The following is a 20,997-nucleotide window of genomic DNA, read 5'->3' on the forward strand; positions in this document are numbered from 1 at the left end:
AAGCACTCATTGTTTGTGAAAATACCCCTCACACACCAACAGGCCCCTTGGTGTCATGCTTCATCATCGGGGTCTTCGCACCCCTCTATCGGGATGCGGCGTGCTGCGACCAACGGCTACGCGGGAGCACTACAGGTGTTGGCTATGTGTGGTGTACAGTGTGTGGGTTATGTTTATAAGTGAGTAGGGTGTGCGGTGAAAGTTAAAAAGTACCTGGCGCTAGAGTGAAAAAGAAAAAAAAAATGTATTCTGTGCTCTGGCTGGTACTGTTAAAAGAAAGTGCAGGGCGAGGTCAGACCTGTTATATTGATGAACAGGACCTCTAGTGTGCTTTTTGTGTCGACATGTTTCGGAGACAAGCTCCTTCTTCAGGACAGGGGCACAAACTCCCTTCCCTACTCACGTCTTCTTTTACATAAAAAGTGTATTTACATAAAAAGTGAAAATTTTAATCGGCTAAGTGTGCCTACAGCGGTCTGCTAGAGGCACAATGACCTGTAGAAAGACAAAAAGGCAAAAATATGTCACCTAATGGTTACCCATGTAGCGGGTAGTTCGTGCAGGTGCAGTCACCTGGAACCTCACCATTTTGCTTATATTAAGCTTTGATACATAACTGACTCACAACACAAACAACATAAAACACATAGGATACTAGGTTTTACTGTAAGTTTTTTCATACTTCTGAAGCTTGATTTGTTGGCTTCATGAGCAAATGGGACGTCGGGGTGTTGCATCAATGGCTATCTGCAGTGAAGAATGAGGCTTTTACAATTCATTCTGTTACACTTACTTATTTAGATGGTTTCAGGTTCTCGTGGCCTAATGGTGTTTCATCGCTATTGATACTCACAGAATCAGGACGCTCTGGTCACCGTCTTACCCCGCACGCTGCTCCGCTGATGTGGAGACAGGTAGCGGTGATCGTTTATTTATAGCCCATTTCGTTAATTAGGCGGAAGGAAAGAGCGTCCCATGTATGGGTATTCCGCTCTGTGGCCATACAGGGCGTCTGTATGTTACAGGCGAGGTAGCATAGGATTAGTGTCTGCGAATGCCGCTGGTCGTTTGTGAGCATGCGCAACCACTTTCCACTGATCTAAAGTACATGCTTACTCAGAAGCTGTCTATGCTTCGCGCATGCGCAGCTCGTATGTGCACGCCAAGCTCCGTGGCTACAGTGCGCGTGTGAGATCTGCCGAGTCCCGATCTAATCACGGCCTGGACGGAGAGACTAGTGTGACGTACTATTGGCATTTATACTGATTGATAGAGTCCTAGTTTCTGGGGTCGAAAAAGCAATGCCCTAATAAGCAGACTACCATTGATGTTTCTAGTGTGCGTGCTATGATTAGGATTATGGTGGCATGGTTGTGGTCCAAGGCTGGTGGTCCAGAAACTAGGACTCTATCAATCAGTATAAATGCCAATAGTACGTCACACTAGTCTCTCCGTCCAGGCCGTGATTAGATCGGGACTCGGCAGATCTCACACGCGCACTGTAGCCACGGAGCTTGGCGTGCGCATACGAGCTGCGCATGCGCGAAGCATAGACAGCTTCTGAGTAAGCATGTACTTTAGATCAGTGGAAAGTGGTTGCGCATGCTCACAAACGACCAGCGGCATTCGCAGACACTGATCCTATGCTACCTCGCCTGTAACATACAGACGCCCTGTATGGCCACAGAGCGGAATACCCATACATGGGACGCTCTTTCCTTCCGCCTAATTAACGAAATGGGCTATAAATAAACGATCACCGCTACCTGTCTCCACATCAGCGGAGCAGCGTGCGGGGTAAGACGGTGACCAGAGCGTCCTGATTCTGTGAGTATCAATAGCGATGAAACACCATTAGGCCACGAGAACCTGAAACCATCTAAATAAGTAAGTGTAACAGAATGAATTGTAAAAGCCTCGTTCTTCACTGCAGATAGCCATTGATGCAACACCCCGACGTCCCATTTGCTCATGAAGCCAACAAATCAAGCTTCAGAAGTATGAAAAAACTTACAGTAAAACCTAGTATCCTATGTGTTTTATGTTGTTTGTGTTGTGAGTCGTTTATGTTTCAAAGCTTAATATAAGCAAAATGGTGAGGTTCCAGGTGACTGCACCTGCACGAACTACCCGCTACATGGGTAACCATTAGGTGACATATTTTTGCCTTTTTGTCTTTCTACAGGTCATTGTGCCTCTAGCAGACCGCTGTAGGCACACTTAGCCGATTAAAATTTTCACTTTTTATGTAAATACACTTTTTATGTAAAAGAAGACGTGAGTAGGGAAGGGAGTTTGTGCCCCTGTCCTGAAGAAGGAGCCTGTCTCCGAAACATGTCGACACAAAAAGCACACTAGAGGTCCTGTTCATCAATATAACAGGTCTGACCTCGCCCTGCACTTTCTTTTAACAGTACCAGCCAGAGCACAGAATAAAACATTTTTTTCTTTTTCACTCTAGCGCCAGGTACTTTTTAACTTTCACCGCACACCCTACTCACTTATAAACATAACCCACACACTGTACACCACACATAGCCAACACCTGTAGTGCTCCCGCGTAGCCGTTGGTCGCAGCACGCCGCATCCCGATAGAGGGGTGCGAAGACCCCGATGATGAAGCATGACACCAAGGGGCCTGTTGGTGTGTGAGGGGTATTTTCACAAACAATGAGTGCTTCATTATCCATTTGATCACTCATCCTCCCCATCACAAGTTGGATTTCTTTTGTTTATTTGCATTGTTTATTGGTCCTCAGCAGTTCCATCACCACTCTACTTGTATTTATCATACTGACTGATTGTTTATTAGGCCTTATGGTTTTTAACACAAGACAGGCAATGGGCAGCTGAATTTGACTACAGCGGGCAAACACATCCGTAAACCTCTACATGATTCTACGTACTAACAAACCCCTTCCTGATTCTACCTATGAAGAAACTTTACTTAGACACAACTTCACAAGGTTTATATGGGTCAAATGGCAAGCTAGGTCAAACCTTCCCCACCATATCAGGCATCAGAGAAGGCTGCCTACAGGCTCGTTTCTTGTTTGACATATACATAAAAGCTCCTCCACACTAGCAAATGAAACTCAATCTGACCCATATAGCGCCACATATCAAGAACACCCCTTCACTAACCTCCGATATACAAGTGCTCAATTTGAGTCCATGGTTGCCGGTGGGGTCTACTGGCATTCATTTTTGGGGACCGGTGATTATTTTTCTTCATTAGACATTCATTGAGAGTGAGAGAGGGTAAAAGAATGCAAAAGGGAAATATGGAGGAAGACAAGGATAGAAAACAGTCATAAAGGGAGAACGCAGGAACCTACAAGTGTGAGATACAGGGCAAGGGAGTGTCTGGTACTAGATTAAAGAGGTCTAAGGTGGATTCAAGCCTATGCAGCCTTGATATTCGGAGTACCAATATTTAATTGCAGCAGACTCAGGCTTCTAAGCAGAGCTTTGAAGACCGATACTCATTTACAGATTAAGCAGTGCTCTACGGTAACCAGCCAGTACTCCTGGTGAGCACATTAAATACTCTTCTTTCATGCACAGTCAACTACTGTAAAGAAAATAGCATCATTATCAACCAAAGAAATCACAAGTTCATGGCTTGGACCTGCCAATCCGCAAAACCCAGAGTCACAGATTCTTACCAGGAAGGAGAACTAATTGAAAAGGTACAGACCTATACCCACCTGAGCATCATCTTTACTGAATCAGGCTCTTGGAAGCCACACATAGAGAATTCCCCCAGAAAAACAGAAGCAATTGCCATGGGTAGCCTTTACTTCACTTGTTGCTTTAGGGTTGTTGACATATTGTCCTATGTCTTGAAATCAAAGGAGAAAGAGAGGAACTAGAATAGCTAGTTTGTTTCCCTTAGGAATTATGAAAGAACAAAAAGAACTAGCTACTGGGCATACTATGTGTCTGCATGGGGAAACCAATTGGTTTTATATGAAGGCCCTCACACACCAACCTAGTTGGTGGCATGTTTCATCATCTGGCCCCACCTTTCTCTCCCCCTTTCTCTCCCAAACCCTAGAGTGCATAAGAGTCCCGGACCCCCGGCAGAGACCCTTGGAGTTTGTCTTTTGTAGTTAGGAGTAAGCACTCACACTGTATATATTGTACATATTTATCGCCGCTATTTTCACAGCAACTAGCTGCCGCCTATAGGTACTAGCACCTGTATCACATAAGCACCATACAACGGCTAATGCACCGAATCGCCACCACCGCCTGATGACTGTCGGTTTTACCACTCACACATTTAGGCACCAGGCGACGCCTCACAGACTCAGAGACTATGTGAGACTATGTGCTTAAACCTACGTGTTTTTAAATCACGTGTCTGTGTTTGTCCTGTTTTGTCCGTTTTTTTCCCACAGGTACAAACTGAGAGGAAATACCTCTCACAGTTATGGGACCTTAGTGTGTGCTGACAACATATAACCACCCCCACACATAAAAGGTCCTGATGAAAGCCAGTTTAGTAAGAAGGCCTGGCTGAAACTAGTAGACCACACTGGACGTGGGAGATCATAAGTCCACCCCTACACTTCGTAAGCCTTTGTTTTTAATTCTGTCTGGGGCCCACTAGTAAAGTAAACTTTTGGAACCCCCTAGGACATCCTTTTAAAACCTCACTCTACACACCAGCACTGCACACTCATGGTACAAAACCCGCTCCTCTGTAACCAGGCGTCGCATCGCACCTGAGGCACACTCGGTGCCTCTGGTGCGGCCCGATGATGAAACATGCCACCAACTAGATTGGTGGGTGAAGACCTTAATATCAAACCAATTGGTTTCCCCCATGCAGACACATAGTACACGTACACTGTCCCAGTAGCTAGTTCTTTTTGTTTTTTCATATTGTCCTATGTGCCAACCATCGCACATGCACAAATAGACCTCCCTTGAGTAGAGGTATGTTCAACAAGACAACATATTTCAGGCATTCAACTCCAGCATAAGAAACATTGGAATCTCTGCTACAGATCCCACAATCCTCTCCATCAGCAATCATCCAGGTGGCATATCCGGTCAAGTTGCTACGTGACCAAGTGCAGGAAGGGTCTGATAAAGTGTGTGAGGGGTCAAGGGGTGGACAGTTTGCACACAATTTAGATGACAAGAAAAGAATGAAACATGGTTTTGATAATGTGAGAAGAAGAGAGTGTTATAGATGCAGCAGCATCAGACATAATGCTGATGCCTTCAATTGTCCAGTTTAAAAAAGCAAATGTTTCAAATGCAAGAAAATAGGCAATTTATCTAGGGTATGTAGAATGAGGGATCACTCTGTAAAGAAAGAAATGGTGGGTCAGATAAAGAATACTGAAATGAGACAAGACAGAGATACTGACTGTATTGATAACGAGGAAGTAGAAGTCTTGATGATGAGTGAGGGGCAAATTCAGGGTAATCTATTGGAAGAGTTTACTATACTAAAATGTGACAAGTAGCGTCCACCAAAATGTACAATAAGCATCAATGGAGTAGAAGTACATTTGTGGGCAGATTTGTGTTCTTTTTTTACTGTAATTGATAAATCCATCTTGCAGGGATTGGGATTTTTTTTAATAGAGTCCCACTGATGTATTGCCAGAAGGGTACTGTGCAATAAACTACCTGTGGTAGGATGTTTCTTTGTGAGTCTTATATTTCAGGACAGAAAAGCTGATGGCAAAATATATGTATCGGAGAAAGGCAAAGCTCTCCTTGGATGGAAAGAACAAAGCATGTTAGGGATTATTTTGTATCATAAGCAACCTCAGCAGGTTCTGTTGACGGAACCACAGTTTGTTGAAGAATGGATTACCCGATTTCCAAAGTTGTTGAACACCAAATTGGGGTGTCTGAGAAAATATGAACACTGCAAGGGGGCTGTACCAAAAGTACACGGATGTATGATAGTACAACGCGATCATTTTGATCGTGATACTTTACATCCCTGATTTTACAACGTAAGTCGTTACATCGACTTGCGTTGGAGGGAGCGGATTGAGGATTATTATACTTTTCTATTCCAACACCGGCTCATATAACAGTAGGGAAGGTGTTGGAATATAAAATTACAATATTCCTTAACCAACAGCGCCATCCAGCGAAAGTTGTAGTAACGACTTGCGTTGTAATGGCAGCGCGGTAAAGGTTGTGCGGTGTACACAGGGTCCTGAATATTCCTTTGGGGTTGAAAACATCTTTAAAGGAAGAGTTGCTGAAACTAGGGGAGGAAGGGGTCATAGAACCTATAGAAGCCTCAGAATAGCTTAGTCCAATAGTGATCGCAAGAGAACCCAACAGAAAAGTCCACATGTGCTTGGAATTGAGTGATATCAATGAGTGTATTTGGATTAACTAGCATCCCTTGTCCCGCATCAATGAGATACTTGCAGGTGTGACTGGTGGTAGGTACTTTACCACATAAGATCTGTTGAGCGCCTACAATCAGGTACGGTTACATGAGATATCCAGTCTTTCATCACACCTGAGGGAGCATACCAATTCATCTGCATGCCTTTTGGCTTAGAATTGGCTTCTGCTGTTTTCCAAAGGGTTATGCAGGAGGTGTTAGGGATACATCAAATGTATTGGTTTCCTAGGATGATGTGTTGGTGTGGGGAGAGAACAGAACCCACCATGATGCAAATTTGAAGGAGGTTCATTCTAGGTAGATTGAAGAAGTCTTCCGAAGTGTACGTTTTGCAAAACAGAAGTGGAATATCTGGGTCATACTTTAACGCGAGAGGGCATCATTCCAGGATTATCTTTGGTAGAAGCAATTGAGAAAGCTCAATCTCCAAAGGAAAAGGACCAGTTAAGATCCATCCTAAGTCTTGTGGAATACTATGCTAAATCTGTGCATCACATGTCTTGCGTTAGTAAATGAAAAGAAATGTGACATCTGTGTGGCCAGAAAATTGCCAGCTTTGTTTTAGCATTGTACAATCTGACATTGCTAAAGCGGTTTTGCTTAAACCTTTTGATCCAAAGGATAGAACCATAGTAGTCACTGATGCTAGTGGACATGGATTAAGTGCAGTGCAGTGTTGATGTTTTGATGCAGGAGCATGAAGGGAAAGAAAGGGTGGTGACTTTTGCATCACACACTCTTAAAGGTGCAGAGTGTTCTTCTTCCACTGTGGAAAAAGAGGCATTGGCATGTTGGTGGGAGGACAACATTTCTGCATTTATGTCTGGGTGACACATTTTGAGCTGCATACAGATCATACACTGTTGATGGACTTATTTTCCATGACTGGTGCGGAAAAAGCAACTCCTAGGGTGGCAAAGTGGTTGCATCATCAGCAGGAGTAAGTTTTCGCTGTAAAGTATGTTCCAGGTGTGAGAAATGTGAATGCAGATTGCATGTCCAGACTGCCGTTAAATGGTGAGGAGTTAAATGATGAAAATGAAGACTGGGCTTTTGTTGAAATGTCTATGGCATATAATGCAACTGGGAGAACGGAATGGATGAAAGTCATCGAGAATGATCCAGTTTTAATGAAATTAAAAGAGAAATCACCTGTTTCATTGGGATGGAAAAGATGTGATTCTTTTTTGGATTACAAGAATGTATGGGTTGAGTTATCAGTGACAGATAGTATAGTAAGGGGGGTGAGAAGTTGGTGGTGGCAGAGGATTTGTGTGATAGGTTGTTGAACTTAATGCATGATGGTCATGATGGCATATCCGCCCCGAAGTGGAAAGACAGAATAGATTTTTGGTGTCAATGAATGGGCAGACGAATTGAGAGGTTTGCTAGGGTTTGGCTCCCTTGTATGTGCAGCGACAAGTCACATGTTGTGCAGGATAGTCCATTCAAATTGGCCACTGGGGTGTGGGAGAAAGTGACCTTTGACATTTGTGGTCCTTTAGAGTGTTTGGGAGCAAAAAAAAGATATGCCATGGTACTTACGGATTATTACTCGAAGTAGCCAGAGGTGGCATTTTTGAGAGGTTAAATCAAGCAGTGTCATCAATGTATGTGTGAAATGTTTTGGCAGAGAAGGTTGGCCTGCAGAAATTTTCACTGATAATGGACCACAATTTGTATCACAGGAATTCATTGGATTTCTGTAGAAATGGGGTGTTAGGCAGCACAGGACACCTGTTTATCATCCAAGGGGAAATGGCCTTATAGAATGGTTTAACCACGTGTTAGGCGAATGTGTTAAGCTGGCTTTGTCAAACAATTTCTGTTGGAAAGACCACGTTAAGAGTATGTTGTGGAGTTATCACACGAATCCAAATTCTGCTCCTGGTGTGACTCTATTCAGTTTCTTGAGAGGTAGAGTACCATGCACAATGGACATGACACCATGGATGGGTAGGAGTGGTCATAAGGAAATAAAGAGTAATAAGATAAGAGACAAAGTAGAAATGTATGAGGAACTATGTAAGAACAGGCACAATAAAATAGTGTGCACAAGAGGTGTTGGTTATGATAAAGAAATGTTGGTGAGGGTGTGTTCTGCGAACACGGTCAAGAAAGGAAGCTCAAAAATGTTGAGACCAAGAAGAGTGGTCAAGTTGAAGGGGAGTTCTCTGTTACTCTCTGATGGCAAATAGTTTTTTTCTAGGAGGATGACATTTGCAATGAAACGAAGGAGGGTGAGTGGATGAACAAAGCTGGTGATTCCAATGGTAGGAAGAAAAGTTCACATACGGAATTGGGCAGAAAAGAGTTTTGTTGGCGTAAATTGTCAAAACACATATGGCATAAAGATTACGTATGTTCATAGCTTGTATATATATTTTATTGTACAGTCTAGCAGTGTGTTACTTTTATTATAACGAAAAGGGATGTGTTATAACCTTACTAGCATTAACATGTATGTTATGAGTATTCTCCCTCAGATAGCATTTCTGTTCCTTGGCAAACCGTGTGCTTCCTCCCTGTAATTTGGAGTGTGTGTGTTGGAAGATTGGAGTTTCTGAGGTCCTGGCCTAATCATGAGTTAATTGTACTTGCTGAATAAACATTGTTTGATGTTTACTGAGAGCCTCATCTTTTCAAATTACAGTCTCAGTTAAACTTAAGACCAAAATTTAAGTTTGACTTAGGCAAAAGTCTAACTTTACTACTCATAAATGCCCTTTCTGAATAGCGAAAGTCATAAAGTTAGACTTTCATCTCAATTTACCTTAGTGAATCGGGCCAAGAGGGTAGAAAAGCAATAGTTTCATCAGTATATAGCCGTAACCATTGCTGCACACATAGCCATACAGCAGGGTCAAAACAACAAGGCAACAAGTATTGTTAAATACAAGTATTGCCGGTTAATTTTGGCAAACGCTCCCTAACGCCTACGGTCATGGAAAGTGATTCCTTGTTCGATTACAGAGTAATAACATCCTGTAGTTGGTGGACATTCTAATGCCCCTGAGGAACTCACATGGATCTTATCTGATTTTTAGATTCCATTTTTATGATATCACTAAGGGACCAACCAGACTTTGCTCAGTAGGTGAGCATTCTTCCTAACAGAATAGGAAGGGTAGTGTCTTTCACATTTCTGTGAATCCCGTCCTTTTCCTAAGCTTGGTTTACCAAACTCCTTTAACGTTACATTGAAGTAGTTTCCATCTAAATTCCTATTGTAAACTCGGGCCTGATTCACAGAACTAACTTAAGACCAAATCCTAAACCTACTACCATTTTGGTATTCACAGAATGCACTTACTACTTCTGGTATTCACAGAATGCACTTACTACGTTTGGCATTCACTGAATGAACTTACTACTTTTGGTATTGACAGAATGGACTTACGACTACTAACTTTACGTCCACACCCGGGCAAGAATTTCGCTTCCGGGCCGGAATTTCCGGCGCTGGGTCGGAATTTCTGGCATTGGGTCAGAATTTCCGATTCTGGTCCGGAAGATACGAACTGTGGCCGTTGATCATTTTAGCCAAGGGTAAACACCTGTCCAAGTGCCTACCATCCCCCACCATGGATCAGCTGACACACTGCAGCCAATCTTAGCCCTGTAGCATGTATAAATGCAGAGCAGACACACACAAACACTTTCAAGATGTCAATGAATGTGTTTGTTGCACTGCCCATTGCCATGCGGCAAAACTACTTGAGGAAGAGGAGAGCAGAGAGAATCCTCAGACAGAGGATCATCCTATTTGGAATGTCCAGCCAAGATGTAAGGGCCAGGTAATGTTTCCATTCAGAAGTCATCTTGGATGTGGTATGTGAGTGGGAGCAGGAACTTGACACTGTGACCTGCTGCTCACATGCAATACCAGCATATCTCAAGATCCTTTCTGCTCTTCATTTCTTTGCCACTGGGTCTTTCCATAGGGTCTCCAGTGACCATGTGGGCATTTCCCAGGAGAGCCAGTCGTGGTGCCTGCATCAGGTACTGAGATGCATCACTGCTAGAGCCCACAACCACATACAAATGCCACATACACTGGCCATGAGACAAAGGGCAGCAAGAGATTTCTATCTCCTTCCACAATTCCCACGTGTGCTGGGTGCAATTGATTGTACCCATGTGGCCCTTCAGCCACCCCGCAGCATTGCACACCTTTTCTGCAACAGACACCAATGGCATTCCATCAATGTGCAAGGTGTCTGTGATGCCAGTGGGAGGTTTATTAATGTGCATGCAGTTTTCCCAGGCAGTACCCATGACAGCTTCATATTCCGCATGTCACCTCTTGCCCGGCGATGACTGTGGGAGAATTTGGCAACATGTGGCTACTTGGTAAGTACTAATCACTAAAAATGAGGAATATGTGTAATTGAAATGTCTGAATGCCCCCCAACATTAACCATTGTACAATAAGAATCATGAAGCTACATACATGGCCCAACAGACACTGCATGTACTAAAGTATAGATCATGTCCTGTGCTAATCAAAGAGGGAAATGTAACCAACTGCCCTTTCTTCACTCCTAAGACAATGCTGGGTATGTACTCTCCCCTCATCTCCTCACCCCTTACAGGTGTGCAAACACTGTACCTCACCGTAGGTACAATAGGGCACACATACGGACTTGAGCCATCATAGAGCGTACTTTTGGTCTGTTGAAGTCGCTATTCAGATGTCCCAAACGTACAGGGGGTGTGCTGCTGTACTCCTCAGAAGTTGTGTGCAAGATCATATTAGCCTGTTGTGTTTTGCACAACATTGCTTTAACGCATGGCTTACACATACCTCTGGAACCACGGCTAGCTCTGAATCTGGGAAAACAGGCCTTTGCACATAACCGAGGTCAGGGCATGCAAGTCTGTGATCAGCTCATTGCCACGTTTTTCACATGAGCAACCTGTAGTGTCATGGACAAAATGTGGTTTGCTGTCTCTTGTCAATGATGAAACTTGGATAGGCACGACTGTGTCAATAAATTCCATCCTGAGATGACTTTGCAAGCCACACTAACTGCATGTAAATCACAGCTGCTGACAGTAGTCAAAAGGTGGAGCGTGCACCAGGTCATCTGCCCTTGTCAGTGATCAGTGTAGTGGATGTCCCTAAAAACAACTATTCACGCAGAGGACAAACAATGCATGTCCTGAGAGACCTACCTGGACCTCATGAGGATGGGTCACTTAATCACAAAAGGCCATAAACATTGCATACTAGTGGAGAAGTGTGGCTCAATGGTTAGAGCGGCAGACCCTGATACAGAAGTCTGGCCTGGGACCAGGGTTCAATTCCTGCCTCGGCGGGTCTTGGGCTCAATTTCCCCGGACCTGGTAATTCTCGCCTCGGTGCCTATTCTAATCATGGGTCCCACTCTGCAACTCTGGGCAATAGCTTGCTTAATCTCCACAACGTCCCCAGGAGAGGGCACTTCATAGGGAAAGGACAGGAAAGGTTCCTCAGCGGTATTTGTACAAGCGCCGAGATGCCTCCGGGTAGTCGTGCGCTATACAAGTACCTCAACATTTACATACTCAGGCCTGTGCCCTCAACAGATTTGACTCCCTCACAAATGATGGGCCCAGAACGTGAGTGATGATGTCATGGGTGATCCAGGCACCATGTGTCTATCATATATCCACACTGCTCCACCCCAATATTACGTAACACATCACACCACCCTGGCAATGAGCACTCAATATGGACTACATGTACCATAATGCAAAGTAGGAGAAAATTAAACTGGGGTTTGATGTTGTGTCAGCCCCCCGCTGCGCCGTCTGTGCAGAAATGTCATTAAATGGTCTGTTCCCCCTTTTGTTAAAAATTCATGATTCTCAGCTGCACTGTCATATCAATGTTTTCCACAACAGAACAGCATGATGGCAGTGGATTTGATTACTGATTGTGGATGTATCAAGATGAATCCAAAATGGCTGCCAACTATTTCCTGTGATGTATTTCCTGCCACCCACTTCCTGTAAAACATTTTCTGTATGAAATGATGTGTTCCGGGTAATTTTCAGTGGTTTGGCCCGAAAACGTAATTCCCGGTTTTTGGAGCGTAATGCGCGTGCGTGGACCCGGCGCTCCGGGACCGGAACTACGTTTTTGGGCCACAAACTCTGAAAATAACCCAGAACACATTATTTCATACAGACAATGTTATACAGGAAGTGGGAGACAGGAAAAACATCACTGGAAGTTGTTGGCTGCCATTTTGTGTTCATTCTGAGTCATCCTCTATCACAGATCAGATCCTTTTCAATTTATATCTTCGCCCTCTAATAAGTCTGATTAAGTCATTCGGCATGTCTGTCATCAATTATGCCGATGACACTCAGCTTATTTTTTCCATCGAGGGCAGGGATGCGGTCCCCCTGGAATCCTTCCACCAATGCATGTCGGCAGCTGCGGGTTGGTTGCGTCAGAACTCGTTACAGTTTAACGGGGCAAAAACTGAAGTTCTCTACTGCTCGGCAGATCGCATGCCTTGCCCTCTGCCAGAGGGACTCTGGCCTGCTTCTACCTTGGGCCCTGTCGCAGCGGCAGACTCAGTCCGTAACCTAGGTGTCCCGCTCAGGCCTGGTCTCCAGCTGGATGCCTTCGTTAATAAAACCACGGCGACCTGTATGCTGCTGCTGCGCATGCTGCGGAAGATTCTTCCGCTTCTCCCTCACTCAGCGAGGACGGAAGCAGTGCGCAGTATCATTCTCAGTAGGTTAGACTACTGTAACGCACTGCTTCTGGGAGCTCCCAATACCCTCATTTTGAAGTTACAGCGGGTACAGAACATGGCGGCTAAATTGGCGCTCTCGCGGCCATGGTCTGCCTCATCCTCTCTTGCCCTTTCGGACCTACTCTGGCTTCCGGTGCAAAAACGGATCTGTTTTAAATGAGCTTGCTTGGTCTTTAGAGCCTTGCATGGGTTGGGTCCAGTGGTGTTGCGAGGTCTTTTTTCCTGGTACTCTGCTGCCAGACTCTTGAGATCCTCCTCGGCCTTCCAGGAGACTGTGCCCAAGATAAAAAGGGTGAGGATGGGCGGCCGTTCATTCAGCTTCGCGGCCGCCAAGCTTTGGAACTCCCTACCTCTGGCCCTAAGGTGCAAGCAGGATCTTTTGTCGTTTAGAAAGGATCTTAAAACCTACCTTTTTCCTAAGGCAGTGTAATTGTCATCTGTAAGAATGCCTGTGGTCAAAGCGCCAGGATGCCCTTTGGGTGACAGATGCGCTCTATAAGTATGCCTACATACATACATACATACATTATATCCTGCTGCTCTCATCTCACTTATTTACCCCAAAATGGCTGAGGATTATGAAGAGAAAGCACCCCCTTTCACAGAAAGGGAAATAGACATCTTGGTAGAGGGGGTCCTGGGCAAATTTCCTCAGCTATATGGGGACCCTGCGTACCAGCTGAGCATTGCAGCCCGTGCCAGGCTATGGGCCAACATCAGTGAGCACTGCAGTGCAGTAGGAGTTCACACCAGGAGTGCTAGGACATGCCGCAAGCGCTTGGAGGACCTAAAGCGGTGGTCCCAGCACAAGGCTCAGGAGCTTGTGGGCCTGTCTTCCCAGCACCATGTGCATCGTCCTCGCCTCTCCCCACTGCATGAGCAGCTTGGCCGACCCTCCATGCTCAGCTGGAGGAGCATGAGCAGCAGAGACCTGGTAAGTGCATCATATGCAATATAGGTCTGGGAGTATGATGTGAATGAAACACTGCTGTACCATTGTGTCCCATGCCTCCATTCACCGATTCTATGTTCATGCAGCAGTCATCAAGATTAAAAACGCACACTGTGGCATATGGACTGTACAGGGCAGAGTGCATTTTGGGAGTTGTAGTTTCTTCAGACAACTGGGTAAAGGAGCCACACTTGTGCATTCATATTGAAAGCTGCTCTGCCAGCACCACTACCATTGACCCAAGGAAATCATACCTGATGAATGCATTGGATGAGCAATGGTACAGACACTGTCCAGAACGCGCATGGCAGGCCAAAGGGTATTGGATGCTATGGGGGACTTGAGGTGGATGTGTGAGGGTCAGCCAAACATGTCCGCCTGCATCATGCTACAAGTGTGTCTGGAGATACGCATGATGCAAGAGGACATTGTCCGATCTCTGGACAACCTCACCACCAGCGTCAATTCCATGGCCACAGCCATGTCATCTGTTGTCTCCCAAATCCCATCCCATAACACCGTCTATGTCTCCCCCTGTCCTTTACCCCACACTGTTTCTTGCCCGCACTCCTTGTGTGTCAGGAACCCATGTGGTGACTGTTCCTGCACCAGCCAACCGTGTGCCTGCATCGGACACTGAGGATCTGGACATTGTGGTACTAGAGGATGACCAGAAGGACACTTCACTTTTTAACAGAGACTCCCTGACATGTTATATTTTTAGTTGCCCTACCCCAATCCAAGTTCCCTTCTCCATCTGCATTAAGATCATTTGTTTTCCATTCTCCCTTCCAAATGGACGGTTGTTCTTCTGTTCATGAATAAATATATTTGAGGAATTCTACTTACATGTTTGACTTCATTTTGGATGTCTGGTTCAGAATATGGACACATATTTGGTGAGTCATCTGCTATGCACATAATTGCTTGTTGCAATGATGGGTTACACTTGTAACTGTGTCACACACACACATACCTCCTCACATCTCTAGGCCACCTACATCATTACACAACAGAATCTTACTTTTGTAGATCTTTATTTTTTCTATACATATATTCACATGGTCAATTTGTCTTGGCGTTCTTGTCACTGGCCATAGTGCTTGCAACTTCGCAATTTTGGAGATGATCATCGCTGTGAGGGGTCATGTCGGGCTTGTCGCCTACATGTAGGTTGGTGTTGTCCATGTGCCTAAAAAGGGTGATCTACATATGCGGGGACAGACGGTGTCTGTACATTTGGTGTTTGTGCCTTGGCATGGCCTGATTGTGCACGTGGTGGGAGTGCCTGTACAGCGGTTGGTGGTGGTTGTGCAGCTGGTGGCAGTGCCTTACAGGGGTTGGTGGTGGTTGTGCAGGTGGCGGGAGCACCTGTACAGGGGTTGGTGGTGGTTGCGCAGGTGGTGGCAGTGCCTGTACAGGGTTTGGTGGTGGTTATGCAGGCGGTGGCAGTGCCTCTATAGGCGTTGGTGGTGGTGGTTGTGGAGGTGGCGGGGTGCCTTTTCAGGGTGTCGTGTGGATGTGTACCTTTGCTGTGGTGCTGTGCAGTTGGTGGTACAGGTGTGTGGATTTGCTGTCCTGCAGACAGATATGATGGCTCCTCTCCCTGCGTTTACCGTGAAGGGAGACTTTGGATCACTTTCAGCATGCCCTTCATCATCTTCATGGCCAAGGCATGGTGTCTTGCACTATCTTCCCTTTTCAATGGATATTATGTCTCTCATATTCCTGGACATGTCATGCCAAGTTCTAGCCATCCTATCCAAAGCTTGGCTCCGTCTGTCCACCACCTCAGGGAATTGGACCATGTCCTGCAGGGACTCATACATGTCTGACAGGGTAGCCCTTATGGCAGGAATGTGATGTCTCTAATCTGTCTGCTGTTGGAAGAAGTCCTGCTCCAACTGGCCACCACAGGCAGGTGCAGGGCCCCTCTGCAGGCGTCTGCCGTGGATGGGACGAGCAGGTCCAACAGCAGGGGAGGGGTGGCAGGTGGAAGCCTGTGGGCAGGAGAATGATGCCCAGGGGATACCTACATCGCAACAGGGCTGGTACTTCCCACAGATGGTGGAGAGGATGGCAGGGATACACTGTATAGGGAAGAGCGGGTAGGGGAACCACGATGTCGGTCCTGGACGTGAGGGCTGTGAGGGAGTGATGTCTGTGTTGGGATGCTTGGGAGCTGTGGCTGGTTTGCTCTATGCTGGGGACAGGCAATTGTTTGTTTGGGAGGAGGGTGACCAACGTTGCTTGGCGGAGGATGTGATGCAGTGACTGATTTTGGCAATCTGGCAAGATAGCTCTCATTGTCATCAGAATCGTCATCCCGGAGTGGATGGACATGTAGTCATCATCATCCACAAAGTCGACGTCCTCAGGAACGTCCTCCTCCTCTTGAGCAGTACTTGCTGCCGACATAACTGCCTGGATGATCAGGGATTCTCCACTCTGATTCCCCGTCGGCCCGCACTGGTCGTTGTTCTGTCATCCTCATGCTCAGCATCATCTGGAACACAGAGGTTGCAACCGTATTAGTGACTGACCTGGTATTACATGTGGTGCAACACAAGGGTTGTATTAACTGTACTTTGCTTCAACAGATGAGGATCATGTGACCTGGTTAGGGTACCACCACAAATGACAGCTCACACCATAGCAGTGAGGTGTTACACGGAGATGTACCTAATACTAGCAAACTCACCAGCTCTAGCCACAACTTTCTGTCCCTTCGCGTTCCCCCCTGGTGTCACCTGCAGAACCTGTCTCCTCATAGATGTTGTAGACATAGCTGAAGAGGGTGGAGACAAGATTCTCAATGATCTGCATCACCAATTGACAGACAGGCACATGTGACACTCCAGAAATGGATCTTGATCTCTGTCATGTCTTAGTAATCTAAGCTAGTGACACACCTCATACCAGAATAACCTGAAGGACAGGTCCGCGAGGGTTTTACTGCTGCAGCCAGGATGTCATGCATTCCCCGGGATGGTGTCCGCTGCAGTGGTGTCATCCTGTCAGCAGCTGTAATGAGACATACATGTCCATAATTCAGTACAACAGATGGTAGCTATGAGCCAACATGTAATTCTCAATAACCATTTGCGGATAATCCATCACAATGTGCAGCATGTTTACCTCATGGACTTTACATGTGGGCACCTGCAAACATGCAGCATTTGCCAGCTGTTACCTCCACGCAGCAGTGACATCAATAAGATGACACATCAACAGACAAACTTATATGAGAAGGTTACTGATATTTCAAGGAAGGGGATACACTGATTTCACCTTTACCATTAAGACTAACATTTTTCATGAGTGTAATGTTGCCAGTTGACAAGTCAGAAAGGCGTTCATGTGTGAGATGTGCTGTAGTCAGGGACATGATGTTGCTCATTTGTGCATCCCTACCCATGAAGTCACACAGCTCATTTTTGAATGAGAGAACACAGATTTCTTATGTTCCTCCTTTGAGTGTCCTCTGTTCCCACACTCTATTTCCAACATCATGGCTTACTTAGCTGACAAAGGAAGGGTGTCTTGTACAGCAGACAGCCAAACGTCATATGTCAAACACTCACCTATACATGTGAATACGGTAGAAGAAGAGGCAAGCAGAAAACAACATTTGGTTATGATCACACATTGCTGATAAGCTTGATGCTTTCCGCCTGCACTGGATTATCATGTTGCTCTTCAGCCAAGTTATTTTTCAGGTGTAACTGCACTAAGATTCACCTTAGCATCCCATACACCCATCTCAGAGGTACACAACTGGCATCAGTGTGGGCCTCAGCCATACCAATTTCATTATGATTTTACCATATATATTTTGCAAGGGATTTATCTTATCATTGAATTGCAAGCCTGTTGTGTTTTGGTCACTTCATATGACACATTGTACTACTGTATGTCCATTCTGCACTCACTTGGCATACATTTTGTGTCATCCTTTCATTAGCCACCAGGGTCTGTTCTAGCATGTGTTCAAATGCCATATGTGAGCATATTGTGATGCAGGACAACAGTGCTGTACAACACATACAACATACGGTGGAGGTGAAAGGCACCTTTAATGAGCATTCTGCCAGAATTATTCTTGGGTTTACTTACCTTGGCCCAGCACCGGAACAGTGTGTGGTCCCTGAACAGATGTCACATTCAACCATGTAGCAGAAGTCAGTGTGTCTCTTTGATTCTGGGAGGACCTCATTGTACCTACAATGATAAGTGTGTTTTCCAACTTTACATTTCTGCAGCCACATGTGATGCACTCAATTTCTGGCACAAAGGACAAGCACAAGCACTTGTGGGCACCACCGTTGCAGAAGTGTGTTATACATAATATAATGAGTGATCCCACATATGACTTAGAATGGGCCCACTACCTAGATGCAACCTATATCACAATGACATGACTACAAATCCTGAGGTAAGGTCCACTATCGTGTTTTGTTGATGCCCAACAAAAATCCATCCAATGTAAGAAGTACATGACCAGCTGTGTGGGCTGGGCAATTTTATGTATATTGGAAAGATTCGAAGTTGGACAGTGGATGCATTGTCAATACTACTGAGATTGGTATCTCACTTCTTGTTCATCATTACCATATTTGTAAAAATTGGATTTCTTAATTAGGTCTACAGACACTATTACAATATAGTGGGGACACCCTTTTGACTAGTTGTGACACTAGATTACATGATTGGATTCCCAGGTCTGGGACTGCTGGTAAAATACATGTTATGTTCCACAATTACAAAGGTATGATGAGCCAAGACATGTTATATTTTGTCTTTCGCTGTTCACAAATGTCATATGCTAAAGGTGAATGTCCGTTCACAACTCCAAGTGTATTTTTTCATCTCTGGTTGACTTTCATACGTGGGCACTATATGTCCCTCTGTCGTCTCCAGACAATGTATGCATTTTGACCATCTCCTGGCCAGTTTGACTTACCAGTTAGTGAGGTTCTAATGCCTTTCTCTGTACGTTGTCGACTTCTCCCAGTAGATGCAGGGACCTCTGCTACTGCAGTTGTCTGCGCTGTGGCTGAATGTGTCAATGGGTGAGAAGAGAGAAAAGTAACCAAATGGGAAATGTGCTTGTCGAACTTTTCAGGGATTTCCCAATATCTTCTGCATGCTAACAGTCTGGTGAAGTTCTGCCGCAGACGGGGCAGGTAAGAGCAGTGGTGCTTTGGGGATGTAATGGCGTGGCAGGGTGGGAAATGAATAATATAATATGTGTATGACATATTTTGATCTGATGATTCTCTCACATTCTGCTTTGTGATTTAGGCTGGCACAGGGTGATTTAGTTCTTGGACAATTTGTGTCAGGTTTACAAGCCCCTTTAAAAAGATTTACACTGCTGTTGCGTCACTTTTGTGACACAGCAATGGTGTACACCAGACGACACATTTCGACTTATTCACAACGTGACGCATCTATGGTGAAGCGTCACGTTGTGAAGCCCTGCGCAACATTGAAACTGCATCAGCTTTGATGTAGGTAGGGTGGGCGTTCCTTTGCGATACGCCTGGTAAAAGTGATGCAGTGAAATCTCCAAGATTTCACCGAATCACTTTTCAGAGGCCGCTGCGACGCAGAAGCGGAAAGCCGAAATTCTGGCCCGGGTGCGGACGTAAAGTTAGTAGTCGTAAATCCATTCTGTGAATACCAGAAGTAGTAAGTTCATTCTGTGAATGCCAAAAGTAGTAAGTGCATTCTGTGAATACCAGAAGTAGTAAGTGCATTCTGTGAATACCAAAATGGTAGTAAGTTTAGGAGTTGGTCTTAAGTTAGTTCTGTGAATCGGGCCCTCAGAGTTTGTGCAGCTCTTCTTGACCATCAACATATTTACAGAATTCAACATGGAATCTGTCTGAACATAGTATTTACTGAACGTCTACTGGCCTAAATATCTTCCCTATATACAGCATCGGTAGCTCTACACTGCTTAGAAAATCTGCTAACTGTTTTGCATCCCCCATCAGCGGTTTGTGCAGTCTGTCATAATAACTGATAAGTTGCCTATATATGGCATTTCTGCTATTTAGTATTGTACCAAATTCATCTCTGATTGAGATTATTTATTTCGTTGTTGTTTTTGTTTTATGGATAGTTAATAACCTGCTATTTTTATTAGTAGTGTTCCAATATTTTTGCTTCAATTTAAACTATTTAAATCAGATTTTATTCTTCAGTCATGTGGTATTAATGTGTTCTAATTTCAATATTTTTAGAATCAGCAATCGAATCTCCTATACTACCTGCTTAATCTCCCCTCTGGCCTAAGTATCCCTTCAAATCCGCTTTCAGCCTTTTCAAATTATTTTCACAACTTTACTACAAAACTTACTTTACTAAAACGTCTGCAGTTACAACAGGTTTCTCAGCGTAAGACGACTCTTGCATTTCCTGGTGCTATATCATTTTCTAATGTCCATATGTTCCACCCCATAGTGTCTGCCCTGCAGAGGATCTCCCCTTTGAAGACGGCTCAGTGGATCTTGTCATGGCATCAGCAGCTGTGCACTATTTCAACATTGAGAAGTTCATGACAGAAGTGAACCGAGTCCTTAAACCTTGCGGTTGTGTAGCCTTACTGACCTACACTCAGTATTTAGAAGTCCATGAAAAGGAGTGTTCTGACCAGCTGACTGCCATCTATAATGAGGTGAGAAGTGAACACACTCAAAAGGAAGAGGGCTTGAAGAGGATTTATTTCAAGTTGGTCAGGTATTATGAGAGGGTGTCATTATCACTTCTGCTAACGTCACTGCATAATCAATGTAGCGAATTGCTAATATTAAAGAGTGTATAGATAAAGGCAGTGGAAGGAATTAACTGAGCAAAAAGCAAAACAACGTTTGCTAAACTTCAAT

At 44.9% G+C, this 20,997-nt stretch overlaps 1 protein-coding gene across 1 annotated transcript in view; it reads left to right on the forward strand.

Annotated features, from left to right (window-relative positions):
- Window positions 1-20,997, forward strand: part of LOC144767619 (putative methyltransferase DDB_G0268948) — a 495,479-nt gene that overhangs the window by 281,177 nt on the left and 193,305 nt on the right. The window contains exon 4 of the mRNA XM_078651026.1: window positions 20,576-20,789. Within this exon, the coding sequence (XP_078507152.1) occupies window positions 20,576-20,789 (214 nt within the window). The remainder of the gene's footprint in view (window positions 1-20,575; window positions 20,790-20,997) is intronic.

This window comes from Lissotriton helveticus, chromosome 7 (genome assembly GCF_964261635.1).
Source record: "Lissotriton helveticus chromosome 7, aLisHel1.1, whole genome shotgun sequence".
NCBI classification, from domain to species: domain Eukaryota; kingdom Metazoa; phylum Chordata; class Amphibia; order Caudata; family Salamandridae; genus Lissotriton; species Lissotriton helveticus.